Source organism: Plecotus auritus (genome assembly GCF_963455305.1).
Source record: "Plecotus auritus genome assembly, chromosome: 6".
In the NCBI taxonomy this organism is placed as follows: domain Eukaryota; kingdom Metazoa; phylum Chordata; class Mammalia; order Chiroptera; family Vespertilionidae; genus Plecotus; species Plecotus auritus.
The window spans coordinates 36,526,187-36,543,826 of NC_137773.1; the positions used below are offsets into that span (position 1 = coordinate 36,526,187).

Consider the following 17,640-nt stretch of genomic DNA (forward strand, 5'->3'; position numbering starts at 1 on the left):
CCCTGGGCAAGCCAGACACCTGGGCGATACCTGCAACACCTCCCCTTTCCTCATTCCACGTGTCCAATCCCTCACCAAGTCCTTAACTACCTCAGAGAAGCGCACTTCCCTGTACCTCCACCTCCATCACCCTGGTCCAAGCCACCACTGAATCTCACCTCGACATTTGCAAGCATCTCCTGACTGGTTTCCTGACTTCCATTCTGGCTCCTGAGCAATCCATTCTCAATCAGGAGCCAAGGTAAGTCATTCTCTGCTTGAAGCGTTTAATACTACCAGTGGTCGGCAAACAGTTTGCCGCTCTGTTGACTAATGAATTTGCCGACCACTGTACTAGCCCATTGCTCTTCGGATAAAGACTGCATTTCCTTCATGACCCTGCCTGGTCTGGTTCCTGCCTGCCTCTCCCATTTCATCTCGTGCCACAGCCCCTGGCTCTCTGTATTCAGCCTCCCTTTGGTCCCTTAAACTCACCTTGACTCCTCTCACTACAGGGCCTTTGCCCTCCATGCTCACCCCACCTTTCTTGCTTAATTACCTCAGGGTTATTGTTCAGCCGCAGCTTAACCATGCCTTCCCATGGTAGGACATCTTTCCCGCTGTGTGCATTTCCTCATGGCACTCATCACAGTTAACAATAATGTTTTCATATGTATGGTTACGAAATTTCTGGCCCCATTAGAATCTACACTCCATGAGGGCAGAGACAATTGAGTCTATTTTGCTCACCACCACACATCCAGTGAATAATTACTGTACAAATGAACAGTGAATAAGGACAAGGTCAGGATTCCATTGCCATGGGCCAGCACCTTTCCTCAAGGGAAGTATATACTCCCCACAGGCGTCAGCCCAAATGTCCCCAGGCTGACCCTTGTCACCAGGCCCTCATTATTTCCCCCTTGAGTGAGAGAGTGTGGATAACTCAGGCCCACATGGCCATGCACTTGGTATCATACACACCAGTGCTTTCTCAGGCCCTTCTGAGTGACCCCACAAGACAAGAAGCAATAGGCTTCTCTCTCAGAAATTTGAGATCCACTAAACCAGAACCACCTACCCACCCACAGGCAGCTCTGTCTTCCCTTGTCCATCCCCACCCCACATGCAGTCCTCATCTTGCTAGCCTCTCAAACATCCTTCAGAAAGAAACATCATCCCTAAACAGTCCCCAGAAAAAAAACATGTACAAGGAGAGACGTTTCAGGCTGAGCCTGGCAGGAAGCTTGACAACATAGTAGAATGGGCCCCTCGGTGTCCATCCGCTGACACAGTGAGGCATCTCCCAGGAGAGGACTTGACCTGAGAGAAAAAGGGCCAAGCATGACGAACTTGACCCAGAGACCACCTTGGTGATTGACCAGCTCTGTTCCTGATGACTCCACCTGGGTCATCACCTGGGAGAAGAGAACTATGACACAAAACCAAAGAGCCCTGTTCTACTAACACCGAGGCTCTGAAGGACGGCAACAGTCTGGCTGCAGCGCCCCCCGCTGGAGAAAACAGGAAAAAGAAGAGGCACCTCCTCTACTGCATGAGCTCAGAGCCACAAGCGTGAACCTGAAATACCCAGGTTCTGAAAGTGGCTCCAGAAAGAGAAGACAGAGCCCTCAGAACCAGGAGGGCCTAGCCAAGGGACCTATCAGGACCTACAGCAAAAGAAGAGAACACAACCCGAGACGCCACCACGGTCCCTGACCCAGCCTTTTAATGGACATAAAGAAAAATCACAAAATACACAGGGAGCCCGGCTGGGACCTGGTCCTCATGAGCCAAGAGTCCAAGAAACTTGTGTGAATATGTGCCAGACGGGAAAGAGTTTAAATCCCTTTACAAAACCTGTAGCATCAAAACGTCCCCAGAGACTCAGACCTTCCAAATCTTAAGTCCAGACAGACAGAGTTATGGATCATTATTAAACTGCTGAGGAAAGTACAAACCAGGAGACTATTAGACATAAATCAGACAAATGAGGCTGCGGCCGTCAGTAATGAGACATGGACACAGGCCAGCAGCACCTCAGTCTCATGGATACCCGGTTCAGAGTGGGTGGGGACAGGGAAGGGTCAAGGCCTGAGTTTCACTCCCCCTCAACCCCAACCAGACCCGCCTCGAACCCTCTGCCAGTGGACTTTAGGCGAAGGAAGGCAGAAACCGGCTCTGGGTCATCTCCGGTGAGTAAACCTTGTAGAGCGAAGGATCTGACACACCTGGCAGTTCTTGTAGGTGCACACTGTGGCAAAGCGGGAGGGTTTGATTCAAAGTACACAAAAAGCCAGGGTGAGCAGGGGAATGACAAGCTTGGACTCATGGTGGGGGTTTGGGGCACAGGTAGGACACGAGTGTTCATTTGCTCATCTGCCAGTGGGGCCCTGGCACCATGTGGGTCTTTAAGGAGATTGGGTAAGGTGAAGCCTTATTGTTGATGGGAAATAGAGGGCTCAGGTGCCAAAGGTCCAGGGACAGCATGGGGCCCGCCCCAGGGTTGGGATGGGACACGCAGGCTCGTTTCTGGGTGAGCCCAAAGCCCCAGCTGCCAGGGAGGGCACTCCGAATCCAGCTGGCAGACCAGTTGGCTCAAGTTCCCTGCCACACTGGCCTCTCCTACCACTAATTTCCCATTTGGTGCAAAAATTGCCTTTTCCCTCCCAGACCTACAGCACCTGAAAGCTAATGGCCCCTCAAGTTCTGTGCCATGAGAGCTGAGGTTTTCTTTGGCAGTTTAGAGTTGGGGAGTCTGTTGGCCCCTGCTCCTCCCCACTGCCTGTGCCACACAGGCAGGGGTGCCTCCTCACTCACCCCCTCCGCAGACACTACTGGTGCACTGGCCCAGAGAGGTCAGGGTGCAGGGACAGGGTTCAGAAAACACTTATTCCCAAGTGTAAATAATCATATTAATAACTACAAAGTTTACATTCCTTGAGCTGGACACTCACTAGGTGTGTTTCAGGTAATCTGTCCAACAACCCTAAGAGGTAGGCAAGGTTCTGATGTCATTTTGTGGGTGAGGAGATGGAGCCCCAGAGGGTAAGTAAGGTCGCCAAGGTCACCAGGTGGGAGAGGCAGGGTTGGAACTGGCCCTGTCTGGCTCCGGAATCGGTATTAGTCACTCCTCACCAAGAGGACCTTTTTACAGCAAAGACCCAGGGTGGGTTTGCCACACTGAATCCAATGTGCTCCTCTCACTTGATGGATAAAACAGTTAAGACTTTCTAGGTGCCAAGTGCGGGGCTAAGCATCTGTCACTTCCCATTGAACACTCGCAGGCAGTATTACCCCACGGCACAAAGCAGAAGGCCGAGGTCAGAGGCGAATTACAGGCACCAGGACAACCTCTGGGCTCAGGGCTGTCTGAGTCCCATGCCCATCATGTGTTTGTTGCTGGGACCCCGTGACCGTGGGGTGCTGGGCAGACTGGAGTCTAATTCCTCACCACTCCCCGCAGGGAGACAGAGCAGAGCTTTCAGGCAGGAGGAAAGCTGAGCCTCACTGGCCCAGGCGAGGAGCCACCCTCCTGGGATACACACACCCCAGAGGAACTGCTCTGCTTCCGGTCTCCAGGCAGGTCAGGCAGAGAGCTGTGCCAAGGCCAATGGGCCCAAAGAAAGGCCCCAAGCCAGGCAATTTCTCCCCCACAAAGTACCTTAAACCCTGGAGCACATGCCTGCAGACCTGTCCATTATCCTGGGAATGCCCCACATATGAACAGAGGAAACTCTGAATCCCATCCCAGGACAAAGGACCTTGAGGACAACCCCACCCCATCCCCGCGGATCCTCTACACCCAGCCACACCTCACTTTGCTCCTGTAGGTGGAGGAAGGGTCTGGCCAAAGGACTAGGGGTACAACTGACAGCCCAAGAACTAGAAAGGACGCCCAGGTGAGCCAGGAGGGGCTGGGCACTACGGGGGCAGTGCTCCCTCTCCCAGCGCAGGCGGCAGTGTGCAGTGTGCAATAGGCAGCTCCTCCCTCTCCTGTGTGGCCCACATCTGCCATAGGAAGGAAGCCATATGGAACCATGAGTGAAGCAGCCTTTCTGCCCACAGAACTCAGGGCCCTCAGGTGCTCCTGCAGACAGCCATCGGCGCCCCAGCTGCCCTCACCTCCCTGGTACTCCTGCCCCATGTGGGGCCTGTGTGCCCAGAATGGCGCTGGGCCTCACGTGCATTCTTGTTAATTCTCACAATCAGCCCAGCAGACAGGACTATTGCTGTCATCTCCTTTTGCAGACGAGGAAATTGAGGCCCAACAAACTTCAATGCCTTGCCCAATCACTCAGCTCATGTGTGGAGGAGCCGAGACCAAGGCCAGGCCTATCCAAGCCTTCCACCTGTCTCTCAGCCTCCAGGCTCCACCAGACATCGCTGCACCTGTCTCCCCAGTGCCAGACCCTAGGGAGCATCAGGCAATGCGAACCACCCCTCACTGCCTGCTTTCCCTGAACTGCATCTTCCAGCGCCTCTCCTCCCTCCGGCCCCCGGGCTCCCCAGGTGATGAGCTCCAAGGAAGTGCTGATAGGTAGGCCCATGCCCAGACACTTCAAGCTGCCGGCTGCAGTGTGGCCGCTCTGGGCTCCCTAAATGTTTACTGGGAAATCCCTGAGTATTTATAATAAAGCTGATGGGGCCTAACCGATGGGTCCAGGACAAAAAGGAGCCAATCACCCAACACTCTCTGCTATGATCTTAAAACAGACGTTTGCGAGGGTAAAATTATGACTTGTGGTTGGGAAGTGCGGATACAATCCCAGCCTTGCCTTTTATGGCTACTCATAAATGTTAAATGCGGCGAGATCTACCTCTGAGATTCAGTTGTTGCCTTTTGTCGCAGGTTTCTGAAGCCAAGGCCACATTTGGGGTTGATGTTCTGGTGATTACTCTGCAACTCCAGAAACAACGTGCACAAAAACTAGGGAACCTGGCAGCAGGGGACAGGCCTCCCGGGTCCACCCCAGACCACCCAGTCCTGGAGTGTAGGTAACCCAGATGGGCCTGGCTCCTGGCACACTTATCCCGGGCCAGGGCAAGGTGGCTCCCGCACATTCGGTGTGATTTGCATGGAGGTCATAACTGTGCTCTGGGATTTCCCCGGGCACCGCCCAGTGCGGGCTCCAGAAAGCCAGCAGTGCAACCAGTTCTGCTCATGTGCCTTCTCACACAACTGCCCACAGAGGAAGTGGAGTGTGGAGGTAGGGGGGATGCAGAGAAGGGCGTCTGGGAAAGTGGAGCTCCCCTGCCCAGATTCTCAACAAAGTATCTGGGCATCTTTGCTCGAACCCAGAGGCCCTTTCTGACAGGCCAGCCCTGAGCCTGCTCACAGGGCAGCCCCAGAAACCCTCAGCCAACTCACCGTCTCTGAGCATGTGTGCCCAGGAGGTCCCCGGACACCACACATGAAAAGGTATACAACGGCTGAGTTGTGTCCCCTCAAGAAAAATATGTTGCAGTCCCACTACTTCAGGATGGAAATAGGGTCTTTATAGGGTTAATCAAGGTAAAATGAGCTCGTTAGGGTGGGCCTAACCCAATATAGCCGGTATTCTTATAAAAAGAGGGAATTTGGACAGAGACAGACCCCCACAGGGACAACGGTGTGACGACACAGGGAGGATGCCGCCTACAGCTGCGGAGTGCCTGAGGCAGCTTTCAGAAGCCGGGAGAGGCCTGCAGCAGCTCCACCCTCCGCTCTCAGGAGCCAGCCCTGCTGCCCAGACCTGGATTTCACACTCCAGCCTCCAGGACCCAGACTGGCAGGCAGCATTACCCCCGGGGGTTTGTACTTTGTTACAGCGGCCATGGGGCACCTGTTAGTAACAACGAAGCCAAGAACAGGGCATTTGGCACTTTTAGGGGCACAGTTTGCCCGTGGCCCATCTGAGGTCCAGGGCAGCGGTGGGTTCACCCTAACACGGGCTTCCTCCAGGCCGCAGAGAGGGCCCTGACGAGGTGTTCTCATGGGCCCCCGTTTTGGGTCGTTGCAAACTGGGCCATTTTAACCCAAATGTGGCCGAAAAGAAAGTGTAATCACCACCAAGTCAGTCTATGATATAAGAAGAAAAGGCCTCAGAACAGCACGCAGGCATCACCAGAGCCTCCACACCAGCTCCTGAAACACTGCCCAGCTTGTCCCCAAGAGCACAGGTGAGAGGGAGGAGGGGCATTCATCCACGTTTTCACAGACAGCACTGCCATGGAGAGCACATGCAGGTGCACTGGGAGGAGAGCAGGCCAAGCAGAAGACACGGAGCACTGCCCAGGGAGACTGCCCCTGTCCTCCTACTAGGAAGGCAACCCGTGATCCAGACGCCAGCTCTCCGGGCTGTTTCCTTGGCAACCAGGACAGGTGTATCCCGATTTCCAACGTGCTTTAGAGAAGATGACCCCTCCACAGAAACCTCAACCAAAGCCCATTTGTAGCCAGATGTTGGAAACCAGGGAACCTGCTGAGCAAGGACGAGAAGTGGGCAGCACGTCTGAGCGGGCGCTCTCAGAGACCAGCCGCCTGGCCCCACTGTCACCTCTAACCACCTCCCTCCTCAGGAGGGCCTCTCCTCCAGCAAACCCCCAACCCTTATTGGAGTACCCCCAAAACCCCCTGCTGTGAGGGCCAGGAATTGGAGGAGGTGGGGCTATGGAGAGAAGCCACTTCCTGAACGGGTTATTCTGCTCGTGGCTGCCGGGATGCCCACTCTGAACGCATGCTATTCCTCGACATGTGAAACTGTTTTTCCTAAAGAGCAGATCCGACTGATTCTACTCATAGCACATGTGGGCCCCACGTAACCCCAGAAACCCAGCTGGGCTCTCGGGCCACGCTTTTTCACGTGACCCAACCTCAGGATCACCATCTCCTCACCAGACCTCCCCTCCCCACAAACAGAGGAATCAGACCGCGTGCTGTGTCCCAGCTTAGCAACTTACCATGGCTTCCCACTCCCACAGCCAAGGCCCCTTGACGGGTATGAAAGCTACAAGGGATGTTGCTTATATAGATGACTTACCTGCACGTCCTGTGTGTCCTCAAGGAGCGCCAGGCCTCAGCCCAGGCTCTGAGGCTGGGCTTGTAGCCGCAGGCAGCCCCACAGCTGTGGGACACCTACTGAGCTACCTGACCTCTTGTTCTGCTGCTCAAGCAAGCCACACTCAGGCGGCAGCAGCACCCGCAGCAAAGGTGCCTGGGGCCGGCATAGCAGACTTGGGGGCCAGCTCTCTCGGCGCACGCACACACCCAGGTGTCCTGGAGCTGCAGACACAGGGTGAGGATGTGTTGCTCCTCCCTCCAGCCAGATTCCTCCTTTATTGAGCCTCCCAGGGGTCTATGTGGCCTTTCCCATAATCGACCTTGTTCACCACCACCCCCATCTCTGAGGGTGTTTATCATCAATACAAAACCCCCAGCCCCTATATAAAATAATGGCTGCAAAAAGGGGCTGGGGTGGGCATTTTACGTGCCACCACCCACTCACCCCTGGCCCCTTATCCCTGGCCACTCTCTGCCCCATGCCTTCCACCCCGAGCTGTTTGCCAGTCCCTCACACCTTTGGTCCCGCTGTCCTCTCCTCTTGAGCGCCCTCACCAAACCCTCTCTGTACTGGCTTATGGCGCCACCGCCCACCATCCTTTACTTCTGGGCTCCTGCTCACTCCCTCGGGCTGCTCCACAGCTTCTCTCCAGTGCTGATTGCTGATTGTCTGTTCACCTGTAGAACCCACTCAACTAAGAGCTACGTGAAGACAGCTGAGAGCCCTTAGACAGCTGCACCCTAGCCGAGGTAGAGCCCACTGGTTGCTCAAAGTTTGTGGACCGGACATCAAGCTAACAAATGAATCCGGGCTCCCCACTGGCTGCAACCACCAGGTCCCCTGGCTGCCACAGCTCCCAGGTGAAGGCCTCCACCCCAGGCAGCCAATTCCTGGGAGGCGGGCACCCTCACAGCAGCACCAGATTGTCGGGAGTCATTTATTTTGTACACTCAAATTAACGGGAAGCAATTTCATTAAGATAGTGCTGCTTGATGTGTTTGTTCCAATTCAGGGCTTATTTTTAAAGTGTCCTTAAAAGCTGTGTGGAGCCGGCTAACGATCTGAATCTGACTTAAACGGAAATTGCGTGCCACGATGTCTCACCTGGGAAGCAGAGGCCCTTCCCTTGATCTGTTGGGACGCTTCCAAGCCTTAGAGCTCTGCTCCAGTTCGAGGAGGGGTGTGCATACCCAGTGGCTGTGAGCCCCATTAGAGAAGAAACTCAACTCAGCCAATGCTTCTCCCCTAGAGAAGCTCTCAGCCCAGCCAGGAGGAGGACACTCAGAGAAAGAAATCACAGACTGGCCTACAGTGGGAGGGCCTGGGAAGTGGGACGCACCTGGAGATGAGAGAAAGGCTGGGCCCCGGAGAAGAGAGCACACACTAGCGACCGCAGGCAGGGCAGGTGCACGAAGCCTAAATCACCCCCAGGCTGGTGTCAACTGGATGCAGTGTTCAAAGAGACACGCAGAAATTCCGAACTTGACTTGGCATTGCTTAAGGAACACTTTGCATTTTCCTCTCTTCCTGCTCCCCACAAATGTACTCCAGTCTCTCTCGCTCCACCTCCCCCACTCCCTACGTTCACCTTCACCAGCAGCTGATTATTATATCAATCTCCAGCCTCATTTATTCCCCCTTTACCCACATCCTCATCCCCAGAACTAAAGCATCAGATCAGCACCACCTGGGAACTTGTTAGGAATGCAAATCTCTAACTGGCTGCAGACCTGCATCAAAACCTCTGAGGTTTTAACCTGTGTTAACAAGCCCTCCCCCCAGGGGTTCAGAGCACAGTTGAGACCCTGCTTTACCTGAAAGGACAGCTCAGGAGCTGATCCACAGCAAGGTCCCTCTCGCTTCCCTGCACTTCAGCTCAGTCTCTTGACCCCATTCTCCTGAGTTGGCATTACAGAAATCTGGAAAACAGGCTGGCCAAGACAGAATTCGGGCCGGGGGGGGGGGGGGGGGGCGGGGGGCCGCAATGGCAGCAGACAGCCCTCTCTGAAGGAATGGGGGTGGAGGAGAAGGGGACCCTCATACACCGGGGAACCTTGTGTCTTTCCTATCACCCAGAACCGGGATCATTACCATGAGGCAAGGAGACTAAACTGGTGTCCAGGAGCTCATCCCAAAGCTGGTCTTAATCCTCTGCAGCAGACGCCCAGGACTCAGACGCACAGCTGCCTCCTACCCAGAGCTGGAGCCTCCCACCCTCTGCAGAGGTCAGGTCAGCCCCTTCTGGGGCTACTAATGGGGCCGCACTGAGTCAAGCCCACAGGAAGGTGGGACCTCGGGCACTAGTAAGATGGGTTCAGGTGTCACTCCGGGGGCAGGAAGCAACACTCCCCCCCCCTCCACATCCCTGCCCAGGGCTGGTGCCCAGGCCCCCGGAGGTGCTCTGCTCCTTAGACTGCCCGTCAACTTTGTTCCTCAGGAGCCCGGGCTGCTGGCAGGACAAGGACAAGAAAGAAAGCTCCCCCCCACACCCACCCACCCCCGCCGCTGCCACTGCCCCGCCCCAGCCCCGGGACTACTTATGCTGGGCCAGCTGTTCCTTGTACTGCTAGTGGGGCTTCACAGTACTGTCATCTTCTTGTCAGTCTTCTACAGTCATCAGCTCATGTGATGGACAGGACTGGTGTGAGGAAGAAACTGGGGCTCCTAGAGGTTTTTTCAAGTCAAAATGTGGCCCATGATCAGTATCACTAGGAGCTTGTTAGAACTATAACCCCTCTAGCCCCACTCTGACCTACTGAATCAGAATCTGCCTTTTAGCAAGATCCCCTGCTGAGAGTGAGAAGCACTGGGCTGGATACTTAGCCACAACTGGGGTCACTCCAATATTCTTTTATAATAAATGATGCCACACTTTGAGTGATAAGGACCTAGGGGTTTCCTAGCAAAAGCCTGTAACAGAACCTCTGCTCTCTAGCGTGAGGCCTCTGTTAAACCGCACTGCTTTTGCTTTTAGCTACCCTGAAGGAGAGATGGCCATCTGTATTCTCCAAACTCTGGGACTCATCTTAGAGTGAAGTCTTTACCAAGTAGAACCCGAAGCAAAGAAGAGCGACATCGCCCTCCCGTGGCAGCTTCGACACAGCTGCTCCGCTTGCACAAGGTGGTCAGACAGGCTGGATCTGAGGAGCCGGGGCTACTCCGCAGTATGCTATATTCTGAGGGGATTGTTTGGAGGGCAAAAGCCCCATATTCTAGCCACGCAACTTTTCAGATTAACATTCTTCAAAACAGCTGGAGTCGGGATTCCGGGCTTTGCCATCTGCTTGCTCTGTGAATTTTTTCACATCCTCTGAGGTTTTTCCTTCTCTGATCCCTGAGAAACGTACTGCCCTCTTTGTCCTGAAAGTGTTGCTCCTTCCTCAACATGGCCATTTTTCCATCTTGCCTCCCAGTCTGCTGCTTCAGAGGTCACCTCCATTTCTACACTGGTGGCACCTTCCCAGGGCTGCCCGAGCCAGAGGTGCGGGAGAACCACTCAGGAAAGGAATGCACTGGCAACTCCAAGACTGCCATGGTCTCTGGTAAGCGATGGAAACTATCCCCTTGTGCACACAGGACAGTGGGCCCAGGATAGGCTGCCCAACCTCCTTCCTCCCAAGCTGATTCCTCTTTTCACCCAGGCCAAACATCTTCAGTAAGTGCTCTCCACCTGGGCCTCCTGCACATCCCTGAAGCCCTACTCCCACCCTTCTAAAGCATGCCCACAGGACATAACCCTGCAGGCCTCTGCCACCTCACTTCCCAAACTCCCATCCTCCCTAACATGCCTCCTGCATCACACGGTCATTCCCCTCTGGCAGCTTCTTGTTTCCTTCAAAGCTTCCACTTTCTCTTCCTGATACATCCAAAAATGACCCACCATTCACAGGCACATAGCCTGACCCCTGAAGCTTCCTTTCACACTCACCCATATTTTTCAGGATCTCCACAATCCACCTTGCAGGACTTCCCCCATCTTATCCAGACTCCCACCAACCTCCGTGACTGCTACAGACTTGAAGCTCCACATGTCTGTTACGTCTTGTGTTCCAGGTTTGAAACCCTGGAACTATTCTTTTAAAAATACAATTCTAGATTTTTAAACATTATAAAATTCCAAAATGCTGATTAGAAGAATCTTAAAATATACAAACAAGCAAAATTTTTACAAACAGAAATCACCCACAATCCCACCTTGGGAGAAAACCATTTCATTTTGAAACATTATCCAGTTTTGGTTTTTATACAAGTATTTCTTGGTCTTTATAAACATGGGAAGTTGTGCATACCGTTTTATAACCTACATTTCTCATGTAAAAAAGAATCTGTTAATGCCACTTAAAGAAAAATGGTTCGGGTATTATCAAAGCCATAAACAAAACGGCAGGCCCCTAGGGCCTGCCTTACATCACCTTGTCATTACCCCACAACGGTTAATCCCTTTCCCAACTTCTAACAGCGTAACTTTGTCTTAAAGTGAGATCTAATTTTCCCACTTTCCCCCTCTTCATTTGGCTCTTCCCCTCAAACATGAGTTATTTTAGAAGTCCCACTACCTCCAACTTCCCCCAGGCCCAACTCATCCTGTACACATCACATGAACTTCCCTCACACACTGTCACCCTCAGGCTGAAAGAGCTGAATAATCCAATGTGCCATGCCAGAACCCCATACCAGAAGCCCAGTCTCTCAGCCCTATATGACAAGCACTTGAGCTGCTTAAAAGGCCTCTCAAAAGCCACTGGCCAGCCCGGTTCAGTGGTTGAGCGGAGTTCACAGCTCGATTCCTGGTCAGGACACATGCCTGGGTTGTGGGCTCAATCCCGTGTGGAGTGTGCAGGAGGCGGCCGATCAATGATACTCTCTCGTCATTGATGTTTCTACCTTTCTCCTCCTCTCCCTTCCTTTCTGAAATCAATTTCAAAAAAAGCCAAATGCTTCTGCGTGAGCTCTGAAAGTTCACATTGAGCTGAAGCTGCCGTCGAAGCCCTAGCTTTGCTTATAACACCCTCTTCCCCAGGTACGTGTAGGGACACTGGCACCTCTTCTGCATAAACAGGACTGTTACTTTCCTTTTAATCCCAACTATAGTCCCCAGCAAAAGGACTATGCGCTGGATGATGGCTAGCTGGCTGGTCCCAGGCTTCCCACTCCTCTGCCATGGAGGCCCAGGAGAAAACCCACTTTACTACAGATGCGTTTCTGAAGGTGGCTGGCATAGGCCCCTACCCGTCAGCCCTGGTAGATAAGCTCCTCCTAGCACTTTACAGTCCTATCTGTAAAGTGGCTGGACCCTCCCCCATCTAGGCCCCATGCCTCGTAGTTAGGTTCTCCCCTCATGGCTCCATCCCTTCAACACTCACCACCCCACATATACACCAACACACATGCACCTGTGTGCACACACCACATACACCCAGTGGTGGCAACTGTTACTAGCACTCTGGGCCATGCTCTATTCTTTAGAAGGGCAGACATCAGGGCTGGTGCTGACCTTTATGGGGCCATAACCCACCCTCTACTATTGTCAAAACCTTCAAAGGAAAGCCCAGTCACAGGAACAAGGTAAGGAAGGATTCCTACGTCGGAGAACTGGGCCAAGACTCAACACGGAATGAGCACGTAAGAGCCGCTTCTCCCCACCCAGTGTGCTGTGCCTCAACTGCTCAGACTACAGGTCTCTGACAAATTAGCTAAGAGGGATTTTCATGATAAACACGCGTGCGCGCACACACACTCACTCTCTCCATTATGAAATTAAGGAAACCATTCCTTTAAGTGTAAGACAGGTTTCTTTTATTAATTTTCCCTAAACTTGTCTCATGTTTACTGAATGTTTTTCTTCGTGTAAGAACGTGACCTGGAGCTTTAACAAACCCATTTGGATAATGCAACCTGAATAAATGCTTGTCTGCACATAAGTCATCAATTATCACACTCTCTGGCCTGGCCGCCATGTAAATCCAATTGGTCTTAAAGCCTGTCTAAACAGAGAGCAAGCAGACCACATCATCTTAGTTCTAGTTTCAACTTTAAACTTCAAATTTACTCCTATCCCGACACCCACACCCTCCCCCACACACAATTTTTTTTTTTTTTAATTAAAAATGGCCATTAAGGGCTGAGTTAGTTGCAAAGAGTTGGCTTAATCCTGCAGCTAGCACTCAAAAGTAGCTTCTGGCCTCCCTCCCAGCAGGCCAGGTGGAACTCTGGAAGCATGACAGGTAGAGATGGGTCGAGGATGTTCTTTCTAAGAAAGGGGCCAATTCCTGGCTCCTACGCATGCTTACACACCAACATAAAACACTTCCACCTCCCCTTCTCTCTAAGCAAAGTTTCTCTATAGCACTTGAGAAGTTAACAACCTAAAATTTTTTAGTGCGCAGATGGACATAATCTTATTCTAAATACACAAGGTAGATTATATTTCTAACAACATTAGGCCAAAATTAACAGAGAGACACTCTGTTATACAGAGTAACAATTATTACAATGATCCAAAATGTAATCAACAAAGCTTACAGGTTTTTAGGGCAGGTACCAGCTCCGGCCTCTAATACAGGCTTTCCTTGGAGTTCCCCAAGTGCCTCACTCCTATCAACAATGCCCCAAAGGGCAGTCACAGGAAATGCGTTGGTGCTCCTGACATTGGCTGCACAGAAAGAATGAGGTGTTGCTAGAGTCAAGCACCACACTTCTTTAACACTAATTTCAGAGTCACAGTACAACCCAGTGTATCTTAGTTTTTTTTTATGATCTGTCAGCTGTTTAAAACGTACAAATTGGCATATTCATGACAGATATTAACACTTAACACATAGTGATTGTGAATGAGATTTTTAAAAATTTGTTTAACTCTGGTCCTGGAACTTCAGGCTATACCTCAAGTTTACAAAACATCTCTCAGCTGAATAAGGAAGCCAGGATACAAATCTTTGCACCATAATTAATAAGAATCAATTCCTCAGGTGAATTTATCATGCTTATATCCAACAATACATCTACCCAATTCTACACTCCCAAAGAGAAAATTATTTATAGACCTTTGATGCTTGGGATATTAGTGAAATACTTCAGGAACGTAATTTCTAAGGGCTTTCAGGTCTATAATCCTCAGTTAACTTGCTCCAGGTAAAGGGGTCTGTTTTCCCAAGAGCAGCACATGGCATTTGTAATGGGAGCTCCTTTATTGGGGGCAGGGACTATGAAAAGGGTGGGAGTTGAAGTGAAGCAGAATCGGGAAACTCAGAGCATACCTGTTATACTCTATGTTAATCCATGCCATGCCATGCTCTAGCCCCACCCCCATCCCCACACCAGGTAGGGAGACCTTGTGGCAATCTCCACCACAGGTTTTTGAAGCACAATTAGGGTCCTGCCATGTATGTCTTAATGAAAAGTCTGCTTGATAGCCGGTTATAGTTTTTGCTATAGCTCAACTTCCCAAATCAAACGTATCTTTGTATAAGCATGATTTAAACATAAAGGGAGTGAGGCATAAGCTCGGTAAGCCTAACTGGGGTTTCTAAATAGTACCATTATGAAAAAGATAACAATGCACTTAATTTCTGTATGTAACTATTTAGAAGTCAAAATGCTCCATACACTACCAATATCCCTTCCCCTGAAATCCCCTAAAAACTGACTAAGAAATGTCCAGTATTGGATTGCTCTAGTTGATATTTAGAACAAAGCTGACAACTTAAAGCTTTATAATAGTCTGTTTTAATATAAACAATTGTTGGAATCAATCAATGTCCATTTCAGGAAGCTTCTTGTCTGAATCCGAAGGCACAGCTGTGTCTGTGCCCTGCTCAGCAGCCTGAGGGCCTGGGCTGTCTCCTTGTCCCTCTACTGGTCCGTTCTGCTCTGCATTTTTTTGCTCCTCTTTTGGAGGTTCCACTTTGGGTTTGGGCTTTGAAATTATAGGGCTACAGATACTCATCAGCTCCTAGAATGATAGAAAATTGTGGTTCCTTATAAAATAACAAATTTTATACATGCACATGAAATCCAAGTCCACCCTCCTCCACTCAATCCCCAGAAGCTAAGATTCAATAATCAAGTTTTTTCCTAAATGTCCCTCTCTAAGGACTATCAATAAATAGCGAGGGCCTGGCTGGCGTGACTCAATGGTTAGAGTGTCAGCCCATGTACCAAAGGGTCTCAGGTTCAATTCCCAGTCACGGGGATGGCCATGGTACAGGAGGCAACCAATGGATGTGTCTCTCTCACATCAATGTTTCTCTTGCTCCTCTGTCTCTCTCGCCCTCCCTCCCTCTTCATTCTTCCTGAAAAAGCAATGGAAAAAAAATATCCTCAGGTGAGGATTAACCAAAAATAAAAATAACGAGGCTGGCAAGAAAAGACTATTTAAAATTTAAAGCCATAAAATACCTTAATTTTAGCTTCAATGTCTTTTGCCTTGACAACTGGATCCATAGTCAGACTTTGCTTGTTCTGCAGATTCAGTTTCTTATTCATCCACTCCATGGCTTCATTTGTGCTTTTTTCCACCTTCATCACATCAGCAGCATCCAAATGGTCATACTGGTCCTCCTGCACCAGCAGTCAACCAGACTGTGTCAAAGGATGACACTCCCAACCCAAGTACCCACTAGTACGTCAGTCTTTCAAGAAGTGATCTTGCCCAAAATAAAGCACATTAACACTCACAATCTAATAGATATTCAATTCCTTAAAAATTCAAAAGAGGAAGCCCTAGCCAGTTTGGCTCAGTAGTTGGGAGTGTCGGCCCCGGACTGAAGGGTCATAGGTTTGATTATTCCAGTCAAGGGCATGTACCTCAGTTACAGGCTCAATCCCAGCCCCAGTCAGGGTGAGTGCAGGAGGCAACCAATCGTGTCTCTCTCACATCGATGTTTCTCTCTCCCCATCCCTTCCACTCTCTCTAAAAATCAATACAAAAAAAGTATCCTTGGGTGAGGATTAACAAAAAAATTTTCAAGAAAGGAAAAGTAAACCCAATTTTTAAAACATTCAAGAAATAGATTTGAAGGTCAAAAACATACATAAGGTTGCAATTAAAAGGTTTCAACAGTAAAAACAGCATATGCTTTACACAAAATCTTAAGATAATTTTACAATGCAAAATAACTAAATGTCATTAGATAAGACAGCAAAGACTTATGAATGCTTGTTAGGAACGAAAATAATAATACAGTATTTTAAAGGAGTCTTTTCAGAAGCAAAATTTTAAAAATTTTTAAAAAGAAAAATAATCTCAATTTATCTCTTAAAGCTTCTTACATAAACAATACATTGAAAACCTGGAGTACAATGCAGTGGTTAAGAACCCAACTCTGGAGTCAGACTTCAGGCCAGGTCCGAGCTCCCCAAATAACCTTGGATGTTGCTTAAGGACAGTGAGGCTTAAAGAAGTTAGAAATTGCCCTAGCTCAGTGGTCAGCAAACTGTGGCTCAAGAGCCGCGGTTTGCCGCTCTGTTGACTAATGAGTTTGCCGACCACTGCCCTAGCTGGTTTGGCTCAGTGGACAGAGCGTCAGCCTGCAGACTGAAGGGTCCCAGGTTCGATTCCAGTCAATGGCACATAGCCGGGTTTTGGGCTTGATCTCCAGTAGAGGGCATGTAGGAGGTAGCCAATCAATGATTCTCTCTCATCATTGATGTTTCTATCTCTCTCTCCCTCTCCCATACTCTCTTAAATCAATAAAAATAATGACTTTAAAAAACAAAGTTAGAAATTATCTATAATTGATACTACCACAACCTTCATAAGAGTACTGGTATGGATTTAATAAGCTAATATATTTATGAAGTATACAAATTACAGTGCTAAAAAACTTATAAGCAGCAGTTTATTACTGAGATAGTCCTACATCTGCAAAGCAACCCAAATTATATGCCTCTGTGTTCTCCGAAAGACCAGGATAGAACAGGTTAAGTCACTTATGAAGCATTTTACAGCAAGAAAAGGAAATTAAAACAATATTGTTCAAGTCCAGATTCCACTTATTAAAGTGGCAAATCCCATGGTTCTTAATAATATTCAATAAAATATTATACATTAACAACTAAAAAGAAAACATTACCATTAGGTAACAGTTAAAGAGAATAAGAGAAACACTATGTAAACGCCTCAAAGTTTAACTCTACCAAAACAATCGTAGGGAAGAGGAAAAAATAAAAGATACCTTGTTTTTGAAAGAGCTGATTACTTTCATATACTGCTGGATTTGTTTCCCTAGTTCTTCAAACAATTTTGGTCTTTCTTCAGATTCCTGGAATCTTGTCTTAATAGGCTGACCTAGATTCTTAATGAAAGAGAGAACATACAAATTCTTCATAGAGCAGCTTAAACTATCAGTAGCATTGTTTATACAATAAAATTTATTATGGATTGAAGTACATTTAATCTCCATGTGCCATATATAAATTAAGTATTTTCCCCCAGCCCACTGAAATAGACAGGGTTGGGGAAAAGTAGGTTTATAGTTTATTCTTGTATTATTTTTTATTAATTATACTAGAGGCCTGGTGCACAAATTCGTGCACAGGTGGGGTCCCTCGGCCTGGCCAGATGCGGGAAGGGACCGTGGGAAGTTGGCCGGCCGCTGGAGGTTGGCTGTGGGAGTGC

The 17,640-nt window shown here is 49.6% G+C and overlaps 1 protein-coding gene across 1 annotated transcript in view; it reads right to left on the minus strand.

Moving 5' to 3' along the window:
- Nucleotides 1-12,801: 12,801 nt before the first annotated feature.
- HSPA4 (heat shock protein family A (Hsp70) member 4) overlaps nucleotides 12,802-17,640 on the minus strand; it is a 45,923-nt gene continuing 41,084 nt past the window's right edge. The window contains exons 17-19 of the mRNA XM_080672861.1: nucleotides 17,198-17,317; nucleotides 15,420-15,581; nucleotides 12,802-14,973 (exon numbers count right to left, since the gene is read on the minus strand). Coding sequence (XP_080528987.1) covers nucleotides 14,770-14,973; nucleotides 15,420-15,581; nucleotides 17,198-17,317 — 486 coding nt within the window. The 3' untranslated portion in view covers nucleotides 12,802-14,769. The remainder of the gene's footprint in view (nucleotides 14,974-15,419; nucleotides 15,582-17,197; nucleotides 17,318-17,640) is intronic.